The 24,972-nt window shown below is 40.1% G+C and overlaps 1 protein-coding gene across 2 annotated transcripts in view; it reads right to left on the bottom strand.

Annotated features, from left to right (window-relative positions):
- The window catches only part of REPS2 (RALBP1 associated Eps domain containing 2), a 256,926-nt gene that overhangs the window by 112,379 nt on the left and 119,575 nt on the right, over positions 1-24,972 (bottom strand). For both annotated transcript variants that reach the window (XM_061136570.1, XM_061136569.1), the window contains exons 6-8: positions 20,069-20,207; positions 12,312-12,375; positions 10,183-10,325 (exon numbers count right to left, since the gene is read on the bottom strand). In XM_061136570.1, the coding sequence (XP_060992553.1) occupies positions 10,183-10,325; positions 12,312-12,375; positions 20,069-20,207 (346 nt within the window). The remainder of the gene's footprint in view (positions 1-10,182; positions 10,326-12,311; positions 12,376-20,068; positions 20,208-24,972) is intronic.

Consider the following 24,972-nt stretch of genomic DNA (forward strand, 5'->3'; position numbering starts at 1 on the left):
ATGGTATCAACCAAATTTACACTCTTCACCAATGTTATTGAAGACTGGATTAATTTGTTTTAAAGACCAAATAGAGATCAATTTGAAAATTTTTGAAACAAGAGCTAAGTTTTTTAAAAATTCAAATTTGGTCTCATAAAAATGAACCCTCAAAATGAATAGGACCACTAATATTTTTCAAAGTCTAAAAGCATAGAGAAGACCTCAATAGTTCTGGCCATTTTCTTGAATCAAATACAAAAATAAACAAGGGTGATAAACCATTTAAAAGTTAACTACTAAACCCTTAGTTACCTTATTTACCTAAAATGTATTTACTATCACTATGTTTGATGGGGTTTTATGAGGTCTCTTGTGATTTTTGCTAGAACTATATAATTATTATTTAAGATTAATCCCACAAACTGGAAATGATGGGCGATTTTTATTTAATTGAAGGGTATGTGATAGATTCTCCTGTTTTTTTTCTATATAAATGCATGCTACATAAAAGGTCACAAACAAATTGGTGTGGGGGAGGAGGGGGGGTTCAAACAAGGAGTCATGGTACTTGGCCTAGGTTCCATGGCCACATCACATAAAAATAAGGAAACCACATTCATCAAAACCCCAAAATGGAAGATGGCAGAGGAATAGGATGGGGAGACCACTTTCTCCCCCACAAATTCATCAAAAGATCATTTGAACGCTGAGCAAATACCACAAAACAACTTCTGAACGCTGGCGGAGGACACCAGGCAGCCAGAAAGGCAGCCCATTGTCTTCGAAAGGAGGTACGACAAAATATAAAAGATAAAAAGAGAGACAAAAAAGTTAGGGACTGAGACCCATTCCGGGGAGGGAGTCGTAAAAGAGAAGTTTCCAAACACCAGGAAACCCTCTCACCAGTGGGTCTTTGGGGAGTTTTGGAATCTCAGAGGGCAACATAACTGGGAGGAAAAAATAAAACCCACAGATTACACGCCTAACTGCAAATCCCAGCGGACAAGTAGCCCAGATGCTCACATCTGCCACCAGCAAGCGGGGGCTGAACGAGAGGCACGGGCTGCAGTGCTTAGGGTAAGGACTGGGCCTGAATGCCCTGAAGGCAATCTGAGGGAGCTAACATGAGATAGCAACCCAAACTGTGGGACAACCAGAGAGAGAGGGAAGGAAAAAAAAAAAAGAGGAAAGAGAGAGAGAGAACTTTCCCAAAAAAAGCTCTAACCTAAGGCACTGCCAGGCCCACTCACAGAACAAAGGACTGAGCTAATACCAAAGGAAAGCTAGCCGGCAGCAGACTGGCCCATTCCCTGGAAGGGAGGCAGGCGGGTGCCAGCCAGAGCCGGAAGGAAAGGGGCAAACTCAGCCCCAGAGACGGCATCCTCTACCAAACTACGAGCAGGCTCCCAGTTGCTAACCAATTTTTCCTGAGATCCTGGATGGTTGACATCTGCCAGGAGGGTTGCAGCCAGAGATCAGCTCCCCAGAGGAGACACACGGCACACCTGAGACAGCGCTCCCGCTGTGCACTGGGAAATAGAGCAACCAGGACCAGGGAGGTGATAAGATGCACCGCCCCACCTAGGGAGAGTGCGCTCGCCAAGCACCTGGTCGCCCGGGCTGCTCAGACCTGGGAAGAGCACAAAACGCAGGCCCAACCGAGTCTGTGCCTTTGTGGAGTACCCGAGAACCTGAACCTGACTGGCTTAGACCTGGGAAGTACATACAACCCAGGGCCCACCTTAGACAGTTTGCCTGCAGAGCAACCTGGAGCCTGAGCAGTGCAGACCAGGAAAGCAAACACGCCATGAGCGGGGACAAACCCAGTGTGGCCCAGACACTGCAAGCACGCCCCATACACACCAGTGATATTCGTTTGCAGTGTTCCTCCCTCCCACAGCACGACTGAACAAGTGAGCCTAAATAAGTGACCACCTTCACCCCCATGTGTCAGGGCAGAAATTAGACACTGAAGAGACTTGCAAACAGAGGAAGCCAAAGTAAACAAAGAAGAGGGAACCACTTTGGAAGTGACAGGTGCAACAGATTAAAACCCTGTAGTTAGCACTGATTACATTGGAAGGGGCCTATAGACCTTGAGAAGAAGTATTAGCTGGGACAAGGAACTATCTGAAACTGAACTGACCCCACACTGCCCTTAACAGCTCCAGAGAATCTTAGATATATTTTACTATTATCATTTTTTAATTTTTAAAATTTTTTTAAGTTCTTTACTACTCCTGTAATTTTCATTTTTAAAACCTACTATTACCTTGCAAAAAAAGACCCTATTTTTAAAGCAAATTTCATTTTTTTTATAACTTTCACAATTTTGGTTTTTTTTTAATACTGTATTTTTGACAGTCTAACCTCTACTCTAGATTTTTAATCTTTGCTTTTTGGTATTTGTTATCAAGTCTGTACCTTTAAGAACCCAATCTTCAGTACCCATTTTTACTTAGGAGTGTAATGACTGGCTTGATTGCTCTCTTTCCTTTTGACTCTCCTTTTTCTCCCCCTGGTCACCTCCATCTCCTCCCTCCCCCTTCTCTTCTCTACCCAACTCTGTGAATCTCTTTGGGTATTCTGGGCTGTGGAGAACACTTAGGGAACTGATCACAGGCTAGATTGGTCTCTCTCCTTTTGACTACCCCTCCTCTCCTCCTGGTCACCTCTATCTCCTTCCTCCCTCTTTCCTCTATGGAACTCCATGAACCTCTCTGAGTGTTCCGGACTGTGGAGAGCAAACAGGGAATTGATTACTGGCTAGATTGCTCTCTCCCCTTTTGATTTCCCCTCTTGCCCTCCTGGTCACCTTTATCTCCCTCCTCCCTCTTCTCTTCTCCATGTAACTCTGTGAACCTCTCTGGGTGTCCCCCACTGTGGAGAATCTTTTCACCATTAACCTACATGTTTTATCATTGGTGCTGTATGGATGGAGAAGTTTTGAGGCTACTGTAAGAATAAGCCATAAGAATAAGAGGCAGGAGGCTTAAATCCAAAACTTTACAAGAACAGAAAACTCCTGACTCAAGGGAACATTAATCAACAAGAGCTCATCCATAAAGCCTCCATACCTACACTGAAACCAAGCTCCACCCAAGAGCTAACAAGTTTCAGAGCAAGACATACCAAGCTAATTCTCCAACAATGCAGGAACATAACCCTGAGCACAAAAATACAGGCAGCCAAAAGTCACACCAAACACATATACACCTCAAAACTCACTACTGGACACTTCATTGCACTGCAGAGAGAAGAGATCCAGATCCACCCACCAGAACACCGACGCAAGCTTCCCTAACCAGGAAACCTTGACAAGCCACTTGTCCAACCCCACCCACAGGGAGGAACCTCCACAATAAAGAGGAACCACAAACTTCCAGCATAAAGAAAGGCCACCCCAAACACAGCAGCCTAAACAAGATGAAAAGGCAGAGAAATATTCAGCAGGTAAAGGAACATGATAACAGCCCACCAAACCAAACAAAAGAGGAGGAGATAGGGAGTCTACCTGAAAAAGAATTCAGAATAAAGATAGTAAAAATAATCCAAAATCTTGAAAACAAAATGGAGTTACAGATAAATAGTCTGGAGACAAGGATTGAGAAGATGCAAGAAAAGTTTAACAAGGACACAGAAGAAATAAAAAGAGTCAATCAATAATGAATAATGCAATAATTGAGATCAAAAGCACTCTGGAGGGAACCAACAGTAGAATAACTGAGGCAGAAGATAGGATAAGTGAGGTGGAAGATAGAATGGTGGAAATAAATGAAGCAGAGAAGAAAAAAGAAAAAGGAATCAACCTCAGAGACCTCTGGGACAGTGTTAAATGCCCCAACATTTGAATCATAGGAGTCCCAGAAGAAGAAGACAAAAAGAAAGACCATAAGAAAATAGTTGAGGAGATAATAGTTGAGAACTTTCCTAAAATGGGTAAGGAAATAGCCACACAAGTCCAAGAAATCCAGAGAGTCCCAAACAGGATAAACCCAAGGTGAAACACCCCAAGACACATATTAATCAAATTAATGAAGATCAAACACAAAGAGCAAATATTAAAAGCAGCAATGGAAAAACAACAAATAACTCACAAGGGTATCCCCATAAGGACAGCAGCTGATCTTTCTATAGAAACTCTTCAAGCCAGAAGGGAATGGCAGGACATACTTTAAGTGATGAAAGAAAAAAACCTACAACTCAGATTACTGTACCCAGCAAGGATCTCATTCAAATATGAAGGAGAAATCAAAAGCTTTAAAGACAAGCAAAAGCTGAGAGAATTCAGCACCACCAAACCAGCTCTTCAACAAATGCTAAAGGATCTTCTCTAGACAGGAAACAGAAAAGGTTTATAAACTCGAACCCAAAACAACAAAGTAAATGGCAACGGGATCATACCTATCAATAATTACCTTAAATGTAAATGGGTTGAATGCCCTAACCAAAAGACAAAGACTGGCTGAATGGATACAAAAACAAGACCCCTTTATATGCTGCCTACAAGAGACACACCTCAAAACAAGGGACACATACAGACTGAAAGTGAAGGGCTGGAAAAAGATATTTCATGCAAATGGACACCAAAAGAAAGTAGGAGTAGCAATACTCATATCAAATAAAATAGACTTTGATATAAAGGCCATGAAAAGAGACAAAGGAGGACACTATATAATGATCAAAGGATCAATCCAAGAAGAAGATGTAAGAATTATAAATACATATGCACCCAACATAGGAGCACTGCAGTATGTAAGGCAAATGATAACAAGTATGAAAGGGGAAATTAACAGTAACACAATAATAGTGGGAGACTTCAATACCCCACTCACACCTATGGATAGACCAACTAAACAGAAAATTAACAAGGAAACACAAACTTTAAATGGTACAATGGACCAGCTAGACCTAATTGATATCTATAGGACATTTCACCCCAAAATAATCAATTTCACCTTTTTCTCAAGTGCACACGGAACCTTCTCCAGAATAGATCACATCCTGGGCCATAAATATAGCCTTGGTAAATTCAAAAAAATTGAAATCATTCCAAGTATCTTTTCTGACCACAATGCAGTAAGATTAGATGTCAACTACAGGGGGAACAAAAACTATTAAAAATACAAACATATGGAGGCTAAACAACACACTTCTGAATAAACAAAAAATCACAGAAGAAATCAAAAAAGAAATCAAAATATGCATAGAAACGAATGAAAGTGAAAACACAATCCAAAACCTATGAGATTCAGTAAAACCAGTGCCAAGGGGAAGGTTCACAACAATACAAGCCTACCTCAAGAAACAGGAGAGAAATCAAATAAATAACCTAACTCTACACCTAAAGCAACTAGAAAAAGAAGAAATGAAGCACCCCAGGGTTAGAAGAAGGAAAGAAATCTTAAAAATTAGGGCAGAAATAAATGCAAAAAAAACAAAGGAGACCATAGCCAAAATCAACAAAGCTAAAAGCTGGTTCTTTGAGAAGATAAATAAAATAAACAAACCATTAGCCAGACTCATCAAGAAAAAAAGGGAGAAGAATCAAATCAACAAAATTAGAAATGAAAATGGAGAAATCACAACAGACAAGAGAGAAATACAAAGGTCATAAGCAACTACTATCAGCAACTATATGCCAATAAAATGGACAACTTGGAAGAAATGGACAAATTCTCAGAAAAGTATAACTTTCCAAAACTGAACCAGGCAGAAATAGAAAATCTTAACAGATCTATCACAAGCACAGAAATCGAAACTGTAATCAGAAATCTTCCAAAAAACAAAAGCCCAGGACCAGATGGCCTCACAACTCAATTCTACCAAAATTTATAGAAGAGCTAACACCTATCATACTCAAACTCCTCCAGAAAATTGCAGAGGAAGGTCAACTCTCAAACTCATTCTATGAGGCCACCATCACCCAATACCAAAACCAGACAGAGGTGCCACAAAAATAGAAAACTACAGGTCAATAACACTGATGAACATAGATGCAAAAATCCCCAACAAAATTCTAGCAAACAGAATCCAACAACATATTAAAAAGATCATACATCATGACCAAGTGGGCTTTATCCCAGGGATGCAAGGGTTCTTCAATATTTGCAAATCAATCAATGCGACACACCACATTAACAAATTGAAAGATTAAAACCATATGATTATCTCAATAGATGCAGAGAAACCCTTTGACAAAATTCAACATCCATTTATGATAAAAACCCAACAGAAAGCAGGCATAGAAGGAACATACCTCAACATAATAAAAGTCATATATGACAAACCCACAGCAAACATTATCCTCAATGGTGAAAAATTGAAAGCATTTCCCCTAAAGTCAGGAACAAGACAAGGATGCCCACTCTCACCACTACTAGTCAACATAGTTTTGGAAGTGTTGGCCACAGCAATCAGAGCAGAAAAAGAAATAAAAGGAATCCAGATAGGAAAAGAAGAAGTAAAACTCTCCCTATTTGCAGATGACATGATCCTCTACATAGAAAACCCTAAAGACTCCATCAGAAAATTACCAGAGCTAATCAATGAATATAGTAAAGTTGAAGGATATAAAATTAACACACAGAAATCCCTTGCATTCCTATACACTAACAATGAGAAAACAGAAAGAGAAATTAAGGAAACAATTCCATTCACCACTGCAACGAAAAGAATAAAAAACTTAGGAATAAATCCACCTAAAGAAACAAAAGACCTATATATAGAAAACTATAAAACACTGATGAAAGAAATCAAAGATGACACAAATAGATGGAGAAATATACCATGTTCATGGATCAGAAGAATCAATATAGTGAAAATGAGTATACTACCCCCAAAAGCAATCTATGGATTCAATGCAATCCTTATGAAGCTACCAACAGTATTTTTCAGAGAACTAGAACAAATAATTTCACAATTTGTATGGAAACACAAAAAACCTTGAATAGCCAAAGCAATCTTGAGAAAGAAGAATGGAACTGGAGGAATCAACCTGCCTGACTTCAGGCTCTACTACAAAGCAACAATCATTAAGACAGTGTGTTACTTGCACAAAGACAGAAATGTAGATCAATGGAACAAAATAGAAAGCCCAGAGATAAATCCATGCACCTATGGATGCCTTATCTTTGACAAAGGAGGCAAGAATATATAATGGAGAAAAGACAATCTATTTAACAAGTGGTGCTGGGAAAACTGGTCAACCACTTGTAAAAGAATGAAACTAGAACACTTTCTAACACCACACATAAAAATAAACTCAAAATGGATTAAAGATCTAAATGTAAGACCAGAAACTATAAAACTCCTAGAGGAAAACACAGGCAAAACACTGTCTGACATAAATCATAGCAGGATCCTCTATGACCCACCTCCCAGAGTAATGGAAATAAAAACAAAAATAAACTAATGGGACCTAATTAAACTTAAAAGCTTTTGCACAATGCAGGAAATTATAAGCAAGGTGAAAAGACAGCTTTCAGAATGGGAGAAAATAATAGCAAATGAAGCAACAGACAAAGGATTAATCTCAAAAATATACAAGCAACTCCTGAAGCTCAATTCCAGAAAAATAAGCGACCCTATCAAAAAATGGGCCAAAGAACTAAACAGACATTTATCCAAAGAAGACATACAGATGGCTAACAAACACACGAAAAGATGCTCAACATCACTCATTATCAGAGAAATGCAAATCAAAACCACAATGAGGTACCATTTCACTCCAGTCAGAATGGCTGCTATCTAAAAGCCTACAAACAATAAATGCTGGAGAGGGTGTGGAGAAAAGGGACTCCTCTTACACTGTTGGTGGGAATGCAAACTAGTACAGCCACTACGGAGAACAGTGTGGAGATTCCTTAAAAAACTGGAAACAGAACTGTCATACAACCCAGCAATCCCACTGCTGGGCATACACACCGAGGAAACCAGAATTGAAAGAGACGCATGTACCCCACTGTTCATCACAGCACTGTTTACAATAGCCAGGACATGGAAGCAACCTAGATGTCCAGTGGCAGATGAATGGATAAGAAAGCCGTGGTACATATACACAATGGAATATTACTCATCTATTAAAAAGAATGCATTTGAATCAGTTCTAATGAGGTGGATGAAAGTGGAGCCTATTATACAGAGCAAAGTAAGTCAGAAAGAAAAACACCAATACAGTATATTAACACATATATATGGAATTTAGAAAGATGGTAATGATAGCCCTATATGCAAGACAGCAAAAGAGACACAGATGTAAAGAACAGACTTTTGGACTCTGTGGGAGAAGGCAAAGGTGGGATGATTTGAGAGAATAGCACTGAAACATGTATATTATCATATGTGAAATAGATCACCAGTCCAGGTCCAATGCATGAGACAGGGTGCTCAGGGCTGGTGCACTGGGATGACCCTGAGGGATGGGATGGGGAGGGAGGTGAGAGGGAGGGTCAGGATGGAGAACACATGTACACCCATGGCTGATTCATGTGAATGTACGGCAAAAACCACAGTATTATAAAGTAATTAGCCTCCAATTAAAATAAAGAAAAAAAAACCCAAAATGGAACGAGAGAGGAGAGTGAGACAGAGAAAGGGACACAGAGAGAGACACTGAAGAGGAAATACAGCAGTGTATCATGCTGTCCACTTGCAAACTAGTTCCTAAGGACTCCTGACAGTCTCCCCAAGCCTGTAAGGAAAGGGAGCAGGCTGGAGTTACAGTCCACTGGTGTCAGAAAGCAGCTGCTTTAAGCAAAGTCCAAGTTCTGAAATATGTAGTTGCATTTTCTCTGTGAACCCTCCCCTTCATACGTTTTCTGAGGACCTCTGGGCATGATCCTATGGGTCATGCTTCCCCCAATTTTTACCTGTCCCTGGCACCAGACATTCTTCCCTCCCATGAGGGAATGAGCCTCCACCCATTAGTACATACCACAGAATGACAGACTTTTTTGTTAATATTTAAGAGTCAGTAATCTCAAGACTGACTTAGATAGGTAACTGGTCACTTTGAATCTCATGCCTTTATGAGGAGGGGACAAGAGAAGATAATCTAAGATCTCTTCCAGATCTAACCACAAAATTTATGCTCTATTAATGACTAATCCCATTTTCTTTAGACACTGGTTACCTCTTGCCAATAATCATCAGTGACTAAGCTATCATATTTTAGAGATCCTCCCTAAAAAGTAAGAATTGCTACTGAAACCACCAGCTGTTCCTGGACAGCTGTTTCTTTCAAAGGAAGCTACACTTCTATGAGTAATAGAATTCACATCAGAAATCAGTCCATTGCCTTTGAATGGTCAAAAGGCACTAGTAATTTTTTCAATCTTCCAAAGAAGTTAATACAAATGTTGGACTCATTGTAACTCTTTCCTCTCCAGAGGATTGGGGACTGCTGTTAATTAATGAAAAAGACAAAGAGAGTTCTATTCCAACTTTCTAGCATGCTAGAATGTTCTGTATCTTTCATCTGATTGCAGTTATATGGGTGAATACATGAAAAAAACTAAGTGTACCTTTTAAGATTACAGCCTTTCATACATTTTACTGCATGGAATTTTTAAACTTTTTTATTAGGTACAAGATTCCTAGTCCATTCCATTGCCCAAGGTCACTTAGGGACACCAGAATTGGCCTGAAGATGCCAAGTCAGCACTGGCTCTAAAGGAAGATCTTCCTCTTCATGTTTTTATCAGCTGGGGGTTCAGGAGTTGGCTGGTCCACAATTTTTATGAAAGATGCAAAGAGCTGACTCATTTGAAAAGACCCTGATGGTAGGAAAGATTGAGGGCAGGAGGAGAAGGGGACAACAGAGGATGAGATGGTTGGATGGCAATACTGACTCAATGGACATGAGTTTGGGTGGCTCCGGGAGTTAGTGTTGGACAGGGAGGCCTGGCGTGCTGCAGCTCATGGGGTCGCAAAGAGACGGACACAACTGATAGACTGAACTGAACTGAAGTGACCTTGGTTTAAATCCATCCAGACAGTACTCACACTTACCCAGATGATCCCTATGATAAGTATGATCATGATCACATGATAAGTTGTGAGTCTAATACTAGTTAAAGAAAGTAACTATAGATACAAAGAACTCCTCAAAGTATGTGGACATCATCTTAAAAAGCAAAAGTTTCTTATAAGGTCAAGATGGGAAACACCTAAGGTTTGGGATTTATGACCAGGCCTTACCTGCTTGCAGGTACTCTGGCTGCAGAGTTGGAGGCAGGCCCTCAGGCAATGGGTAGCCGTTCTTTCGGGCCACAATGAGATGAAATGCAGCACAGAACTCTGGCAGGGTCAGGGCTCCATCGCAGTCAGCATCACTCAGTTCCCTAAATATAGCAGATATCATGAGAGCCTAACATGGGGCTCAGAGGTAAAGTTGCTCAGCCTCAAACATGCAAACACAACTCCTAGGCTCCCTGGTGGTGGCCCTGCAGGATCCCCCAAATTCATATAAAATCTCAGGAGGCCATACAGAGGAAGAAAAATCAACACCACTAGCATGAGTAGCACTTTATAAATTAAAATTTAAAGTCTTCAAGTTCTCCAGTAGATCTGTTTTTCTAAGAGAATGCACAAGCAAAAATCTATGGGATTAAAAGGAACAGGATGCCCACAGTTTCACAGTTAGTTGACACTCATTCAATAAATGCCTGGTGACAAGTGCCCGAGCTTGGCACTTGAAATAGTTGGAGGAAGGGCTGGCCCTGCCCTTTCACCTGGCCCTGCCCTTTCACCAGTGTCCCGACCATTACTCAATTACCCAAACTCAGATACAAGCATTTCATTTTTCAGCTTTAAGGAAAAACCTTAAACATTTCAAGTCACACAAATGTTGCATCAAAAATTTGCTTGAAAATTCTCTCCTGGAAAAATACAAATAAGCTCAGTAATACTTGTTGAATTATATTTTTAGATAAAAATAGCAACTAGAGAAGGCTGGAACCAGATGAGGTGGAAAGTAAGAAAGGGAGAGGCTTGAAAAGGCTTATCTTTGCTTCAGTCATTGTTTTCCACTGAAAAGCAGAGACCTATTTGCCAAAACAACTAAGACCCCATAAGCTCAACCAGCCTCTTAGGCGTACAGAGACAAATACGCCTGTGTTAGGACAAGCAGAGAGAGAAGGCATATTTTTTTCTACTTGAAAGAAAAACCATGGAAGGTAAGCTCTGGAACTTTCCTTTGGAACTTCACACCCACCTCCCCCTGGAATATTCAGAAAGTACCAGGTCCCCAGGGTAAGGAACCAGGGAACTTTTTTAAATGATGGGTGGAGAGAGGCCCACAAAGCTTCTGTGGATATGTCTCAACAGAAAGATAGGAACCCTCATGCCGATAATGTTAAGACTGGGAATTCTGTCGAAACAGACTGTGTTCTTTACAAAATGATAACTTCTTTTTTTCCCAAGCTTTAAAGCCTAATAAGGTTTGCCATTTTTCTTTAATGTTAGAATATATTGCTGAAGAATGGAAAGCCAGCTCAGGATCCCAGATATAGTAGCATTTACAAGTGTCAATGGAATAGTTTTTCAATATGATGCACAAAACATGACAAGTAATTTTAAATCCCACTATAATTTTTGTAAATCCTCATCTAAAAAGTTCTACATAAATATTCCAATACTTTAATTATATATTTATAGCAGCATGGTCTCCCACTCAGTCTCAAGGAAGAACAGCCCACACGAAGCCAGGAGCTTATAGAGGCACCAAACGCTTTCATAAAAGCAAACAGAGCCATCTGGACCAGCTTGTGAAGCCCTTCTGGAGCCGGGGATGCATCTGGCACGGCAGCAAGGTACAGAGCACACCATAGCTGCAAGTCTGAGCCAGGGTCCAGCTGATAAACACGAGCCAAATTTATGAAACTCAGAGGCAGCAAGAATAGTCAAATTTAACTTAATTCCAAAATATCTGTGGACCTTTTGTTCACCTGGCCTCATAAAATATTATAAAGAATAGCTTTTCAAGGTTCTCTAGTTATGTGCAGCACATGAAGTAGAAAAATCTGAAAATACACAAGATGGAAATTCTCATATGCTCATACAACTGCTTATATTCAAAAGGCATCTAGGTGAGGATACTAATCAGGAAATTACTTTTAAATGAGCAAAATAGTGAATAATATATTCCAGACACTATTCATTGTGCTTTTCATATAATAATCTTCACAGCAATAATAATTTAAGTTCTAGTCATACTCTTAGTTTATTTTTTAAAAACTTAAAACATTATTGCTTTAAAATGCAAAAGTAGAAGCTAAGGGATGGCTATGGATAACAGTATGAAACTACAAGGCATTAATTGTACTTACCATATATAGGAGAGTTCTGGAATGGAAAGTTTTGATTTGGTGAAGAAGTTTTTGGCAACAGAACCTGTCAAGAGCCATTGTTTAAATAAATCATTAATTACTTACCTAGAGCAGCTTTTTCATTTATGTATAGATGAATTACCATTTTTTCATTCAGCCATCCCTACCATATAACAATCACAAACATAACAATTATTCATCAAAGCAACTACAAATCATGTGGCTAAAAACAACATACAAACAGCTTTTAAAACAATATGTAAATTAGAATAGGGCAAAAGAATTAGTGACATAATACTTATTATCACATGAAAAGTATATTACGTTCAAGTTCCTTCTTCATTTTTCTGAAAATCTGCAAAATTTACCAAAAATTTAAAAGATAAAAATATCAAAATTTTCAAAGTAAAAATCTGTCCAGCATTTTAAATGAAAGGGTGTGTGAAAGTAATACACAATAATGGTAGGAAACAAAGCAAAAAGAAGAAAATCAACACCATCATACTACAGATAAGACAGGCATCTTGGCTAAGTGTTTCAGTGAGATTTTAGATTTCTTGGTGGCTCTTCAAGAATTGTATCCATGAACCTATTACTACTTCCTTTATTCATTGCAAATTCACCAATATCAATGGAAATCATGAAATGATTCCATTCTGCATCTTATGTAGCTGCAATCTCCAACTGCACTTAAAATGTTTAGCCTTAATCCTTATTGAGATTGAAATTTTTATGCTGTCTGCTCTCAAAACAGTTTCACAATTCTAACACAAAAATTAGTCAAGTCAAAGCCCTAAACGCTATTCTTAACTGATAAAGTCAAAAGTCTTTCCTTAGTAATTATAAGTCTTCTAATTGGCCTTAAAACAAAGGATTATAATGGACACTAAAGCAGACTTATTTTCCGTTGATATATAAAGGATCAAAGACAAGTACCCTATAAATGAATGAGCTTCCTCCTCCAGAGCACCCTAGAAATAATGGTGACATAGGACTGTTGGCCATCCATATAGCCACCTTGTCAAACATTTGTCAGAAATGTCTTGAGGGACTTCCCTCATGGTACGGTGGATAAGAATCCACATCATGGGTTCAGTCTCTGGTCTGGGAAGATTCCACATGCTGCAGAGGAACTAAGTCCTTGTGCCACAACTATTAAATGCTCGCTCTAGAGTCCATGAGCCACAACGACTGAGCCCACATGCTGCAACTACTGAAGCCCACACATCCTAGAGCTTGTGCTCTGCAACAAGAGAAACGACCACAATGAGAATCCCTGCTCATTGCGAACTAGAGAAAGCCCACGAAGAGCAGCAAAAACCCAGCACAGCCATAAATAAATATTTTTTTTAATGTGTTGAAAGCATACTTGTCAGCTATTTTATAGATAAAGGCATTCTCTCATTTCATTCTTCTTTTTCCTCACTGATTACCTTTCTTCAAAGCACAATACACTCAAACCCACAGCTAGAGATCTGGCCTGACGTGGCCTTCACCAAGTAGAGAGAATAGTGGTCGTCCCACCCACAGGGAAGCTGACAGCTAACAAGTTCAGAGGGCGAACAACTGAGAAAGCCCAAGTGCTCCCTCCTTTGGTGCGGACAGATGCTCAAACCAGGAGCTGGAACCTACACCCCAGCCGCCTCCCAAGCAATGAAGAAACCCCAAACCAGCCTCCTTTTCATCTTCTCTCCAGTCATTTTCATATCTATTTGAGACTGACGTGAGAGAGAAGAGGTAGAAGGGAGACTTAAAAGCTGCTGGCATTCAAATATTAAAACCATGAATCCAGACTTTTTCTTATAAAAGGGTCTCTCAGCCCAGTAAACTATAGCTACACACAGCATTTCCCTTAGAAGAAATGGAGTATCCCTCATAATCAAAAAAGAGAGTCCAAAATACAGTACTTGGATGCAATCTCAAAAACAACAGAATAATCTGTTTGTTTCCAAGGCAAACCATTCAATATCACAGTAATCCAAGTCTATGCCCCAACCAGTAATGCTGAAGAAGTTGAAGTTGAACCGTTCTATGAAGACCTACAAGACCTTTTAGAACTAACACCCAAAAAAGATGTCCTTTTCATTACAGGGGACTGGAATGCAAAAGTAGAAAGTCAAGAGACACCTGCAATAACAGGTAAATTTGGCCTTGGAGTACAAAACTAAGCAGGTCAAAGGCTAACAGAGTTTTACCAAGAGAGCACACTGGTCATAGCAAAGGCCCTCTTTCAACAACACAAGAGAAGACTCTACACATGGACATCACCAGATGGTAAATACCGAAATCAGATTGATTATATTCTTTGCAGCCAAAGATAGAGAAACTCTACACAGTCAGCAAAAACAAGACTGGGAGCTGACTGTGGCTCAGATCATGAACTCGTAATTGCAAACTTCTGACTTAAATTGAAGACAGTAGGGAAAACCACTTTGATTCAGGTATGACCTAAATCAAATCCCTTACGACTATACAGTGGAAATGACAAATAGATTCAAGGGATTAGATCTGACACAGTGTCTGAAGAACTATGGATGGAGGTTCATGACACTGTACAGGAGGCAGTGATCAAGACCATCCCCAAGAAAAATAAAAGCAAAAAGGCAAAATGGTTGCCTGAGGAGGCCTTACAAGTAGCTGAGAAAAGAAGAGAAGCTGAAGGCAAAGAAGAAAAGGAAAGATATACCCATTTGAATGCAGAGTTCTAAAGAATAGCAAGGAAAGATAAGAAAGCTTTCCTCAGTGACCAATGCAAAGAAAGAAAGGAAAACAATAGAATGGGAAAGATTAGAGATCTCTTCAAGAAAATTAGAGATACCAAGGGAACATTTCATGCAAAGATGGGTCTAATAAAGGAAAGAAATGGTATGGACCTAACAGAAGGAGAAGATATTAAGAAGAGGTGGCAAGAATACATAGAACTATACAAAAAAGATCTTCATGACCCAGATAACCACGATGGTGTGATCACTCACCTAGAGCTAGACATCCTGTAGTGAGAAGTCAAGTGAGCCTTAGGAAGCATCACTGCGAACAAAGCTAGTGGAGGTGATGGAATTCCAACTGAGCTATTTCAAAGCCTAAAAGATGACGCTGTGAAAGTGCTGCACTCAATATACCAGCAAATTTGGAAAACTCAGCAGTGGCCAGAGGACTGGAAAACGTCAGTTTTCATTCTAATCCCAAAGAAAGGCAATGCCAAAGAATGTTCAAACTACCACACAATTGCACTCACATGCTAGCAAAGTAATGCTCAAAATCCTCCAAGCCAGGCTTCAACAGTACATGAACCATGAACTTCCAGATAGTCAAGCTGGATTTAGAATAGGCAGAGGAACCAGAGATCAAATTGCCAACATCCACTGGATCATTGAAAAAGCAAGAGAGTTCCAGAAAAGCATCTATTTCTGCTTTATTGACAACACTAAAGCCTCTGACTATGTGGATCACAACAAACTGTGGAAAATTCTTCAAGAGATGGGAATACCAGACCACCTTACCTGCCTTCTGAGAAATCTGCATGCAGGTCAAGAAGCAACAGAACTGGACATGGAACAACAGACTGGTTCCAAATTGGGAAAGGAGTACATCAAGGCTGTATTTTGTCACCCTGCTTATTTAACTTATATGCAGAGTACATCATGCGAAATGCTGGGCTGGATGAAGCACAAGCTGGAATCAAGATTGCCAGGAGAAATATTAATAACCTCAGATATGCAGATGACACCAACCTTATGGCAGAAAGCAAAGAAGAAATAAAGAGCCTCCAGATGAAAGTGAGAGAGGAGAGTGGAAAAGTTAGCTTAAAACTCAACATTCAAAAAACTAAGATCATGGTATCCGGTCCCGTCACTTCATGGCAAACAGATGGGGAAACAATGGAAACAGTGGCAGATTTTATTTTCTTGGGCTCCAAAATCACTACAGATGGTGACTGCAGCCATGAAATTAAAAGACGCTTGCTCCTTGGAAGAAAAGCTATGACCAACCTAGATAGCATATTAAAAAGCAGAGACATTACTTTGCCAACAAAGGTCTGTCTAGTCAAAGCTACGGTTTTTCCAGTGGTCATGTATGGATGTGAGAATTGGACTATAAAGAAAGCTGAGCACCAAAAAATTGATGCTTTTGAACTGTGGTGTTGGAGAAGTCTCTTGAGAGTCCCTTGGACAGCAAGGAGATCCAACCAGTCAATCCTAAGAAAATTCAGTCCTGAATATTCATTGGAAGGACTGATGCTGAAGCTGAAACTCCAATACTTTGGGCACCTGACACGAAGAACTGACTCACTTGAAAAGACCCTGATGCTGGCAAAGATTGAAGGTGGGAGGAGAAGGGGATGACAGAGATGGTTGGAAAGCATTACTGACTCAATGGACCTGAGTTTGAGTAAGTTCCAGGAGTTGGTTATGGACAGGGAAGCCTGGCATGCTGTAGTCCATGGGGTCGCAAAGAGGTGGACATGACTGAGCGACTGAACTGAACTGACACACAGCATTGATCCATCAGTGACCAAATTTTAACACATCCAATATACAGAGAAATAAAAAAAAAATAATAAAGACCAGTAACCTATTATAAGCTTCACAGGTGGTTAACAGTAAAGAACCCACTTGCCAATGCAGGAGACGCAGGAGACCCAGGTTGGGTCCCTGGGTTGGGAAGATCCCTTGGAGAAGGGAACAGCAACCCACTCCAGTGTTCCTGCCTGGAAAATTCCATGAACAGAGGAGCCTGGCGGGCTACAGTTCATGGGGTCACAAAGAGTCGGACACGACTGAGCAACTAACATTTCATTTCATTTCCCAGAATTAAGATCCCACATGAAAGAAAGAGAAAAAGGGAAAGAGAAAGGGAGGGAGGGAGAGAAGAAGGAAGAAAACTATGATATAAGGAATTGTCTGGCAGTCCAGTGGTTAAGATTCAGTGCTTTCACTGCTGGGGGCCCAGGTTCAACCCCTGTTTTGGGAACTAAGATCCCACAAACCAATAATAATAATAATAAAACTGTAATATATATTCCATATATATTCCTGCTTAGAGGCAAATAAACACATACTTTTTCATGACCTTGAATTAAGCACTGATTTTTTTAGATATGATGTTGTACAAGCAACAAAAGAAAAAAATAATCTGAACATCAAAATTAAACTTTTTGCTTTGCAAGACACTGTTAGAAAAATAAAAGGACAAGCCACAGACTGGGGAAAAAGTATTTTCAAATCATATGTCTAGAGAATTTGTATCTAGAATACATAGAGAATTCTTACCACTCAACCATTTTTTTTAATGGCAAAGGAGGGACTTCCCTGGTGGTCCAGTGGTTAAGAGTCTATGCTTCCACAGTGGGGAACACGGATTTGTCCTCTGACTGGGGGATGAAGACACCATATGCTGCGAGGTATGGCCAAAAACTAAGAAAAACTTTAAATACAGAAAAGGATCTGAATAGGCATTTCTCCAAAGAAGATATACAAATGGCTAATAAGAGCATAAAAAGATGCTCAGTGTCATTCTTCATCTACAAAGAGATATCACTTCACATTCACTAAGGTGGATACAACCAAAAGATAGTAACAAGTGTTGGCAAGGATGTGGAGTAATTAGAACCCTTAGACATTGCTGGTGGCAATGTAAAGTGGTGCAGTTACTTTGGAAAATAGTCTGACTGGTTCTGAAAAGGTTAAATATAGAGTTATCATATAAGCCAGCTATTCTACTCTTAGGTATACATCCAAGAGAGACAAAAACATACATCTACACAAAAACCTGTACATTAATGTTCAGCGCAACATTACTCCTGATAGCCAAAAAGAGAAAACAACCCCAAAGTCAATCAAATGATGAAAAGATAAATAAAATGTGGTCTATCCATACAATGGAAGGATATTGTCATAAAAAGGAGTGAAGTTCTGGTATATATCACAACATGGATGAATCTTAAAAACATTATGCTATGTAAAAGAGGTCACACACCAAAAAATACATATTACACAATTTCATTTATATGAACAGCCCAGAACTGGTAACTCTATAGACAAAGAAAGTAGTTTAAAATGGCAACCTAAGGCTAAGGAAGGAGTGGTAGAGAAAGCAGGAATAGGAAATAAATACTAGTAAGTAGGTGGTTTGGGGGGAAGTGTTCTAAATCTGTTGTTCTTCAGTTGTTAAGTCATAGCTGATTGTTTACTACCCCATGGACTGAAGCATGTCAGGCTCCTCTATCCTCCACTATCTCCGAGAGTTCTACATCTAGATTGTGACTATACTAAAAACATTGAATTGTACACTTTAAATGGGTGAATCTTACAGTATGTAGACTATATCTAAATTAAAATGTTTTTTTAAAAGGGACCATCAATTAATTGCAATGTATGAACCTCTCCTGCCCTTGAACAAACTAAAATTTTGAAAAGGCAGTTGCGAGACAATCAGGGAAATCTGAGCAAGACTTGATAATTAAGCATTTTGTGGGTTATTTTATGTTTTTTTTTAATGTGCCAATGAGTTGTGGTTATATTTTTAATAGAGGTCTTATCTTTACAGATACATCCTGAAATATTTTCAAATGAAATGGTCTGGAAATTGCTTCAAAACCATCAAGGCTCAGAGAGGCTATAGATAAAACCAAATTGTGAGAGTTGAGTGATAAGTACATAGAGGTTTGTTATACTAGCCACTAGAGTTTTGTTTGTATTTGAAAGTCAGTGAGATATAAAGGTTTGAAAGAAAATAAAAACATTCCTAACAAGTACCTATTCTCATTTGGCTAAATATCTGTATACATTGTGAAGAAACTCATTTAAGCAGTGTATAAAATGAGCATGTGGTCAATACATGAAATCTGGGTTTCTGGGTTTTTTTTTTTTAATCATTTTGTCAACATTAATTTGTTGTATCTACAACATTCTGCCTTCAAATAAAGCCATTACTACCAATCAGACAATGATATCTGTGTTTATACAGGTATATTCCAACTACACACCATATGTTAGGAGAGAAAATTAATTTTAGTCCACACTGCAAAGTGTCAGGTAACAACTATCAAGGACATACTGTCATTCTTCATAATTGAAATATAAAAAGAAAGTTCTATGAATTTTTCTTTCAGATTCTACTATTTCAACTTGTTTAGTCTTCAGCCAGGTGAAATATAGGCACGTAGGAACTAAATCAATTCCTCTCAGCTTGAATTTTGCATGAGAACTCAACAGGAATATATATTTCTGAAGATACTCCAGAAGAACTAATATGTGGACCTAAAAATGCTAGCCAATTTTCCTCCAGTTTTTCTCTCTCAGAAAAACCAGAGAAAGACTGGAGTCAAAGAAAATGAGCATGAACTTGAACTCTAACGTGTATATAACATAAGAAAAACTGTCACAGCAACTCATTGGGAGGCTACACTATGTCCTTGCTCTAATACCAATGTAATGAGTAAGCAATTAAAGGTGTCACCTTGGTGTAACACTCATTTCAGGAACTGCTCCAGCTAATAAGGCACAGGATCTGGACCAGGATGCTTCATATTCCCATTTAACTCCTTTGAAACGGAAACACAAACTTCCAAATACCATTGCCAAGTATTTTTCTACATGGATTACAGTTGGTAAGAAATTCAACCTCAGAGAAAAACAAACTGAAATCATAGAAGGTTTTTGTACTCATTTTGAATGGACTATTTCTTAAGATGGGCACTGTTATTTATGTGAGACAGTGAGCTGGGACCTGTGTTCTCACCCACCACACTTCGTTACCTGAAATGAAGGAACTCGGATCAGGCTGCAGGGATCGGAACTGGTTGACATAGTACTCGCGCTGCTCTTCTGTTATCCTCCAGGGTTCATCTGGGTAACTAGTGCTGTTATCCTGCAGTTCTCTCTCCACTGAAAAGGACTTTAAAAAGAAATCAATAAGCAAATGCTCACAGAATCTGTCTTTTGTGAAATGAAGTAGAAATATTAAACCCCAATAAAAGTTACCAAGGATTATACTTATTTTTTTCCTCAAGGGAATAAATTTGAACGCCTTGTGACTAGAGTTTAATGTGAACATAAACTTCTGAAGGGCAGACATCATGCTTTATACATTTTTGTGTGTGTTCTCCAAAGTTGGTAACAGGATTAAGCATGAAATATTGAACACTCGGGTGAGTGACAAAAGATTTACCAATGTGATGAAGGGGGAAAGTACAATCATTCTTTTCTTCAAATATTTGCCACATTTTGATACTTTCAAATTAGTTGAGCAGATAGTAAAATAATCTAGACTCTTTTTAACTCTTTTTTTTGAAAAATCTAGAACAGTTGTAACTACATCATCTTTTTTTCTGAGGCATTCCCATTGTATAAATCTGGGAATCAAATGCTCAGGATCAAGTCCCGTGTCCCTAGGTCCCACTTGAATGGCAAGTCAGAATCACCAAACCTCTCATTCCATATTTGTGAACTGGGGGTTCTACTTAGTAATAGAGTGGAGTGCAGAGATGGGCTGTCATGGTACTGCAACAAACAGGGTAACAAGGGGTGCATCTGACCTGCCACTAGGGGGCGTGCAAGCCAAATTTGAGAATTTAAGGATACAGAACCTGTGTAGCAGTGCAGGAGAACAAGCTCTGCAAGGGAACTGGAAAAGAAGCAAAAACGGTGATTCTGGAAAGAGCACCCCAGAGCTTTGTTCCATCCCTCCCATCTAGCCTGGGGTTAAGGTGCTTCTCGCGAACTGCCACCTTCATGGAATAAGGAGGGTGAGCCTTTAAGACAAAAGGAGACTAGGAAAGGAGAAGTATTACTACTAATGAGCCATCAAGCTGCCTGCTTCTTGAACACACTATCAAGGAACTAATCATTAGGAAGGTATTCTAGTCACTAGCGCCAGAAAAAAACAGTAGATCATCTCTGTCCCCTGCGCCAAATTCCCCAACACACACACACCCTATTTTGGAAGTAATTCTTCCCAGGAACACTTGACTCTCCTCTAACGTCATTCAGAGAAGAAACAAGTCTATAAAAGCTTGAGTTGTAATACAACCTTGAGATGCCATCTTTGAAGTTTTCATACTAGATGAGTTTCCACTAAATGTTAATCAAACCATTTTTAAATACCCTGGAAGTCATTATCCATTAGTTAATGCCTTAAATTCAGAGTGTTTTGAAACTCACAAAGTATTTCACCCTCTATCTCACCTGAGTACCTCAAACTTTTGAGAAGTAGCCACAGGAATTAGTAGTATCATTTTCCGAGATGAAAACAGGCTCAGAGAGTTTAAGGGACATGCCCATAGACTTCACAGAATTCCTGGAGTCAGCAGATAAATGCACAGTTTTTTTAATCTGTTACCAAAATTTCCACGCTAGGTGTTGGCTGCTGCATTCCCTGGTACTAACATGGACGCTTCTACTCCCCTAGAATACACTCCCCTTCATGCCTAGAACCAAAGCTGCCATACGCAATCGTTGTTAGCATCAGCCCATGCTTGTTCTTTTCCCAATCCCATGACCATCTGCTCAACACTATTTCCTCTCTCATATTACCTGACTCCTGAGTGGCATCAGTAGTCTCTTGTTCTTAGTCGCTCAGTCGTGTCCAACTCTTTGTGATCCCATGCACTGTAGCCCATCAGGCTCCTCTGTCCATGGGGATTCTCCAGGTGAGAATACTGGAGTAGATTGCCATGCCCCTCCTCCAAGGATCTTCCCAACCCAGGGATTGAACCCAGGTCTCCCACATTGCAGGCAGATTCTTTACTGTCTGAGCCACAAGGGAAGCCCAAGAATACTGGAGTGGGTAGCCTCTCCCTTCTCCAGGGCATCTTCCTGACCCAGGAATTGAACCTGGGTCTCCTGCATGGCAGGTGGATTCTTTACCAGCTCAGCTACCAGGGAAGTCTAATCTGACAGTAGAAATCAGGAATAAAAAGGAGAAAGTGATTGATTTTCTCTGCTTAAAAGCTTACAGTATGACCTGTTACTCAATAAAACAAATTCACCTCCTCCACCTTGCTTTTATGACCATTATAATCCAACCTCCTCCTTGGTCACATATCAGGCTTCTGATAGGCCATATGCTCTCTCCTCATGGGTCAGATTTGTGTCTTCTCCCCAAAACACTCTTTCTCCGATCCCAGTCTGCACAAATCCTACCCATTCTCAAGCTCCATGGCCCTGAAGGGCTCTCTGATATACCTGCCAGGCCCACAGGTACTGCAGAGGTGCTGCCTGCTCCCCAGCCCCCCAGCTCTGCTACAAAGATGGGTCTGGTACCACATGTGCACCACAAGGCCCACCTCATGCCTGATCTCCTCCGCCTCAGTCCGAGTAAGGGCGGGTGGGTGCACAGGATGCTCTGGTGTAGAAAGCTCTTCTCTAGAGAGAACAAGCTGGGCCAGATGCTCATTCTTGGGGATGTAGATAAAAGTGGAAAGATCAACCAGCAGAGAAAGCAGACCCTGAGCAGGTGTACAGCAGAGCTGTGGTGTCAAGCTGGGGCCAGCTTGGACTTAAAGTCATGAGAGAGCCAGAACCAAGCACAAGCAGAGCCTGTGAGGTACAGAAGTACTAGAAAGGGTCCAGGGTAAAGGTGGTTGTTGGGAGCCAAAAGGTAAATGGGCACTAAAGTCACCTCAACTAGGGCAAAGCCTGGTAACAGCGGAATAAATATGAATAACCAAGAGCTCCCATGACTGGGGACCACTGGGCCACTCCTTGTCTCTCATTTTCTGGATTCCCATGAGAACCCCAACCCCTTTCTCCTTCTCAAGAAAACTTAAGCTGACAGGAAGAGTTCCCACTCCTTAAAACCAAAAGTGCCTTCCAACAAGGGAGGACATGTGAACACTGGGCAACCTGTATATGGTGTGGCCCTTCTACAAGCTCGCACAAAACACATTCATTTACCCCAATCTCTTTCCCTTTGCTTCTCACTGCATGATTTCAACTGCTTTGACAAACCAAGTGATTTGAGCATCTTACAATGTGAATCCTTATTATAAATATGGTAAGTGTCATACAGTTTTTGAACATTTAAAGTGTTGTTAAATATCTTCATTCAGGTTTCAATCTGGAGGGCAAGAGCAGTATCATCTAAGCCTTCATTCCAGACACAGCCCCTAGCAGGCACAGCACAGACACTACAAGTCAGGTGAAGGCCACTTACTGACAGGCTCTAATAACTTCAGGGTTATATCTTATACTGAAAGAGATGCAGAAACACTACTCTAAGCTGTCCTTAATGAAAGAAAGCCTGTAAGTTCATTTCATCTTTTAAAGCTTGAGATCTATCAACAGACATACCTGTCAGTCTCATGGTCTGATCTCTATGGAGAGGTCTCAAGTTCCTCATCCATTAAGTGAGTGATTTCAGAGACAGGTAAAGGCATATGGAAGGGGCAGATCACATTCCACATACCTGAAGCCAAAATATTCCAAAACAAAGCTGATCTATTCCCTGGTAGCTCAGGCAGCAAAGAGTCTGTCTGCAATGTTGGAGACCCGGGTTCGATCCCTGGGTCGGGAAGATCCCCTAGAAAAGGGAATGGCTACCCACTCCAGTATGCTTGCCTGAAGGATCCCATGGACAGAGGAGCCTGCTGAGCTACAGTCCATGGGGTTACAAAGAGTCAGACATGACTGAGCGACTAACACTTCACTTTCACTTTGAGTTCATTTGGAGGAGATCCCTGTATTTGGTCTCTGTGATGAGATGGCAAACCTGGGTTCTCCTGCATTGCAGGCAGATTCTTTACCATCTGAGCCAACCTCAATGGACCCAAAAGGCAACTATAATAATCAAAGATCTGAAAAGTCAGTCACCTAAGAGAGAATGTCTACTTGCAAAGACTAGAGGCTCTGAGAAATGGAGATGGGGGAGCAGTGAGCCTTGCGCCTCTGAAGAGAAGCCAAAACCAGGAGTAGCTCCACCTCCACGTGCACCCAAGAAGCACCCCCAGTTCCACCCCATCTCCAGTGGTTTGGTTGGCTCGGTGGAGATCTTTGGTACTTGGTGCCAATTTTGAGCTCTGGCAGTGTTTTCAAGAAAACATAAAAAGAGAGAGAAAGAGAATCTTTCACATCTGTGTGCTTAAGCCACAGACATATGGTTCATTATACAGTTTCTCTAGACACAGGAGAATTAGATTTGCTTATATTTAAAACATTCAAACCCTTGGTTTTGTTTCAAGTGAAATCAAAATATCTCACACTGCAAGTTGTTATCTCTGGGGAAAACAGGCTGTTTATAATGAAAGAGACTTCAAAAGACTCATTTTTAAAAAAAGTAATACTATTAATAAAATCCCAAAAGGCAACATCTACCCCTAAAGTATCTTAAAATCAAACATAGCTGAAAAACATGAATTGCAAGAAGGCATTGTCAGGGAGAACTTAAGAAGGGAGTGTATATTTTTTCAACTACAGAACATTTCTGTTTAGCATATAATTCTACCCTGGAGGCCTCCTATAAATGCTGCCTTAGAGTCCAGCCATTTGATCTGAGGGTGCAATGATGATCTTAGAACAAAGTCCTTTTGGTGCTTAGCAAACAACAAACCATCTCGGGAAGCAAAAACTCCTAGCAAGCCCACAGTGTCTATGTGAGGACACCTCCCCTGTTAACAATCTTTTGGAAGTAAGAATGCCATAGAACAATCCTAGATCAAAGCGTG

Source organism: Dama dama, chromosome X (assembly GCF_033118175.1).
Source record: "Dama dama isolate Ldn47 chromosome X, ASM3311817v1, whole genome shotgun sequence".
Lineage (NCBI taxonomy): Eukaryota > Metazoa > Chordata > Mammalia > Artiodactyla > Cervidae > Dama > Dama dama.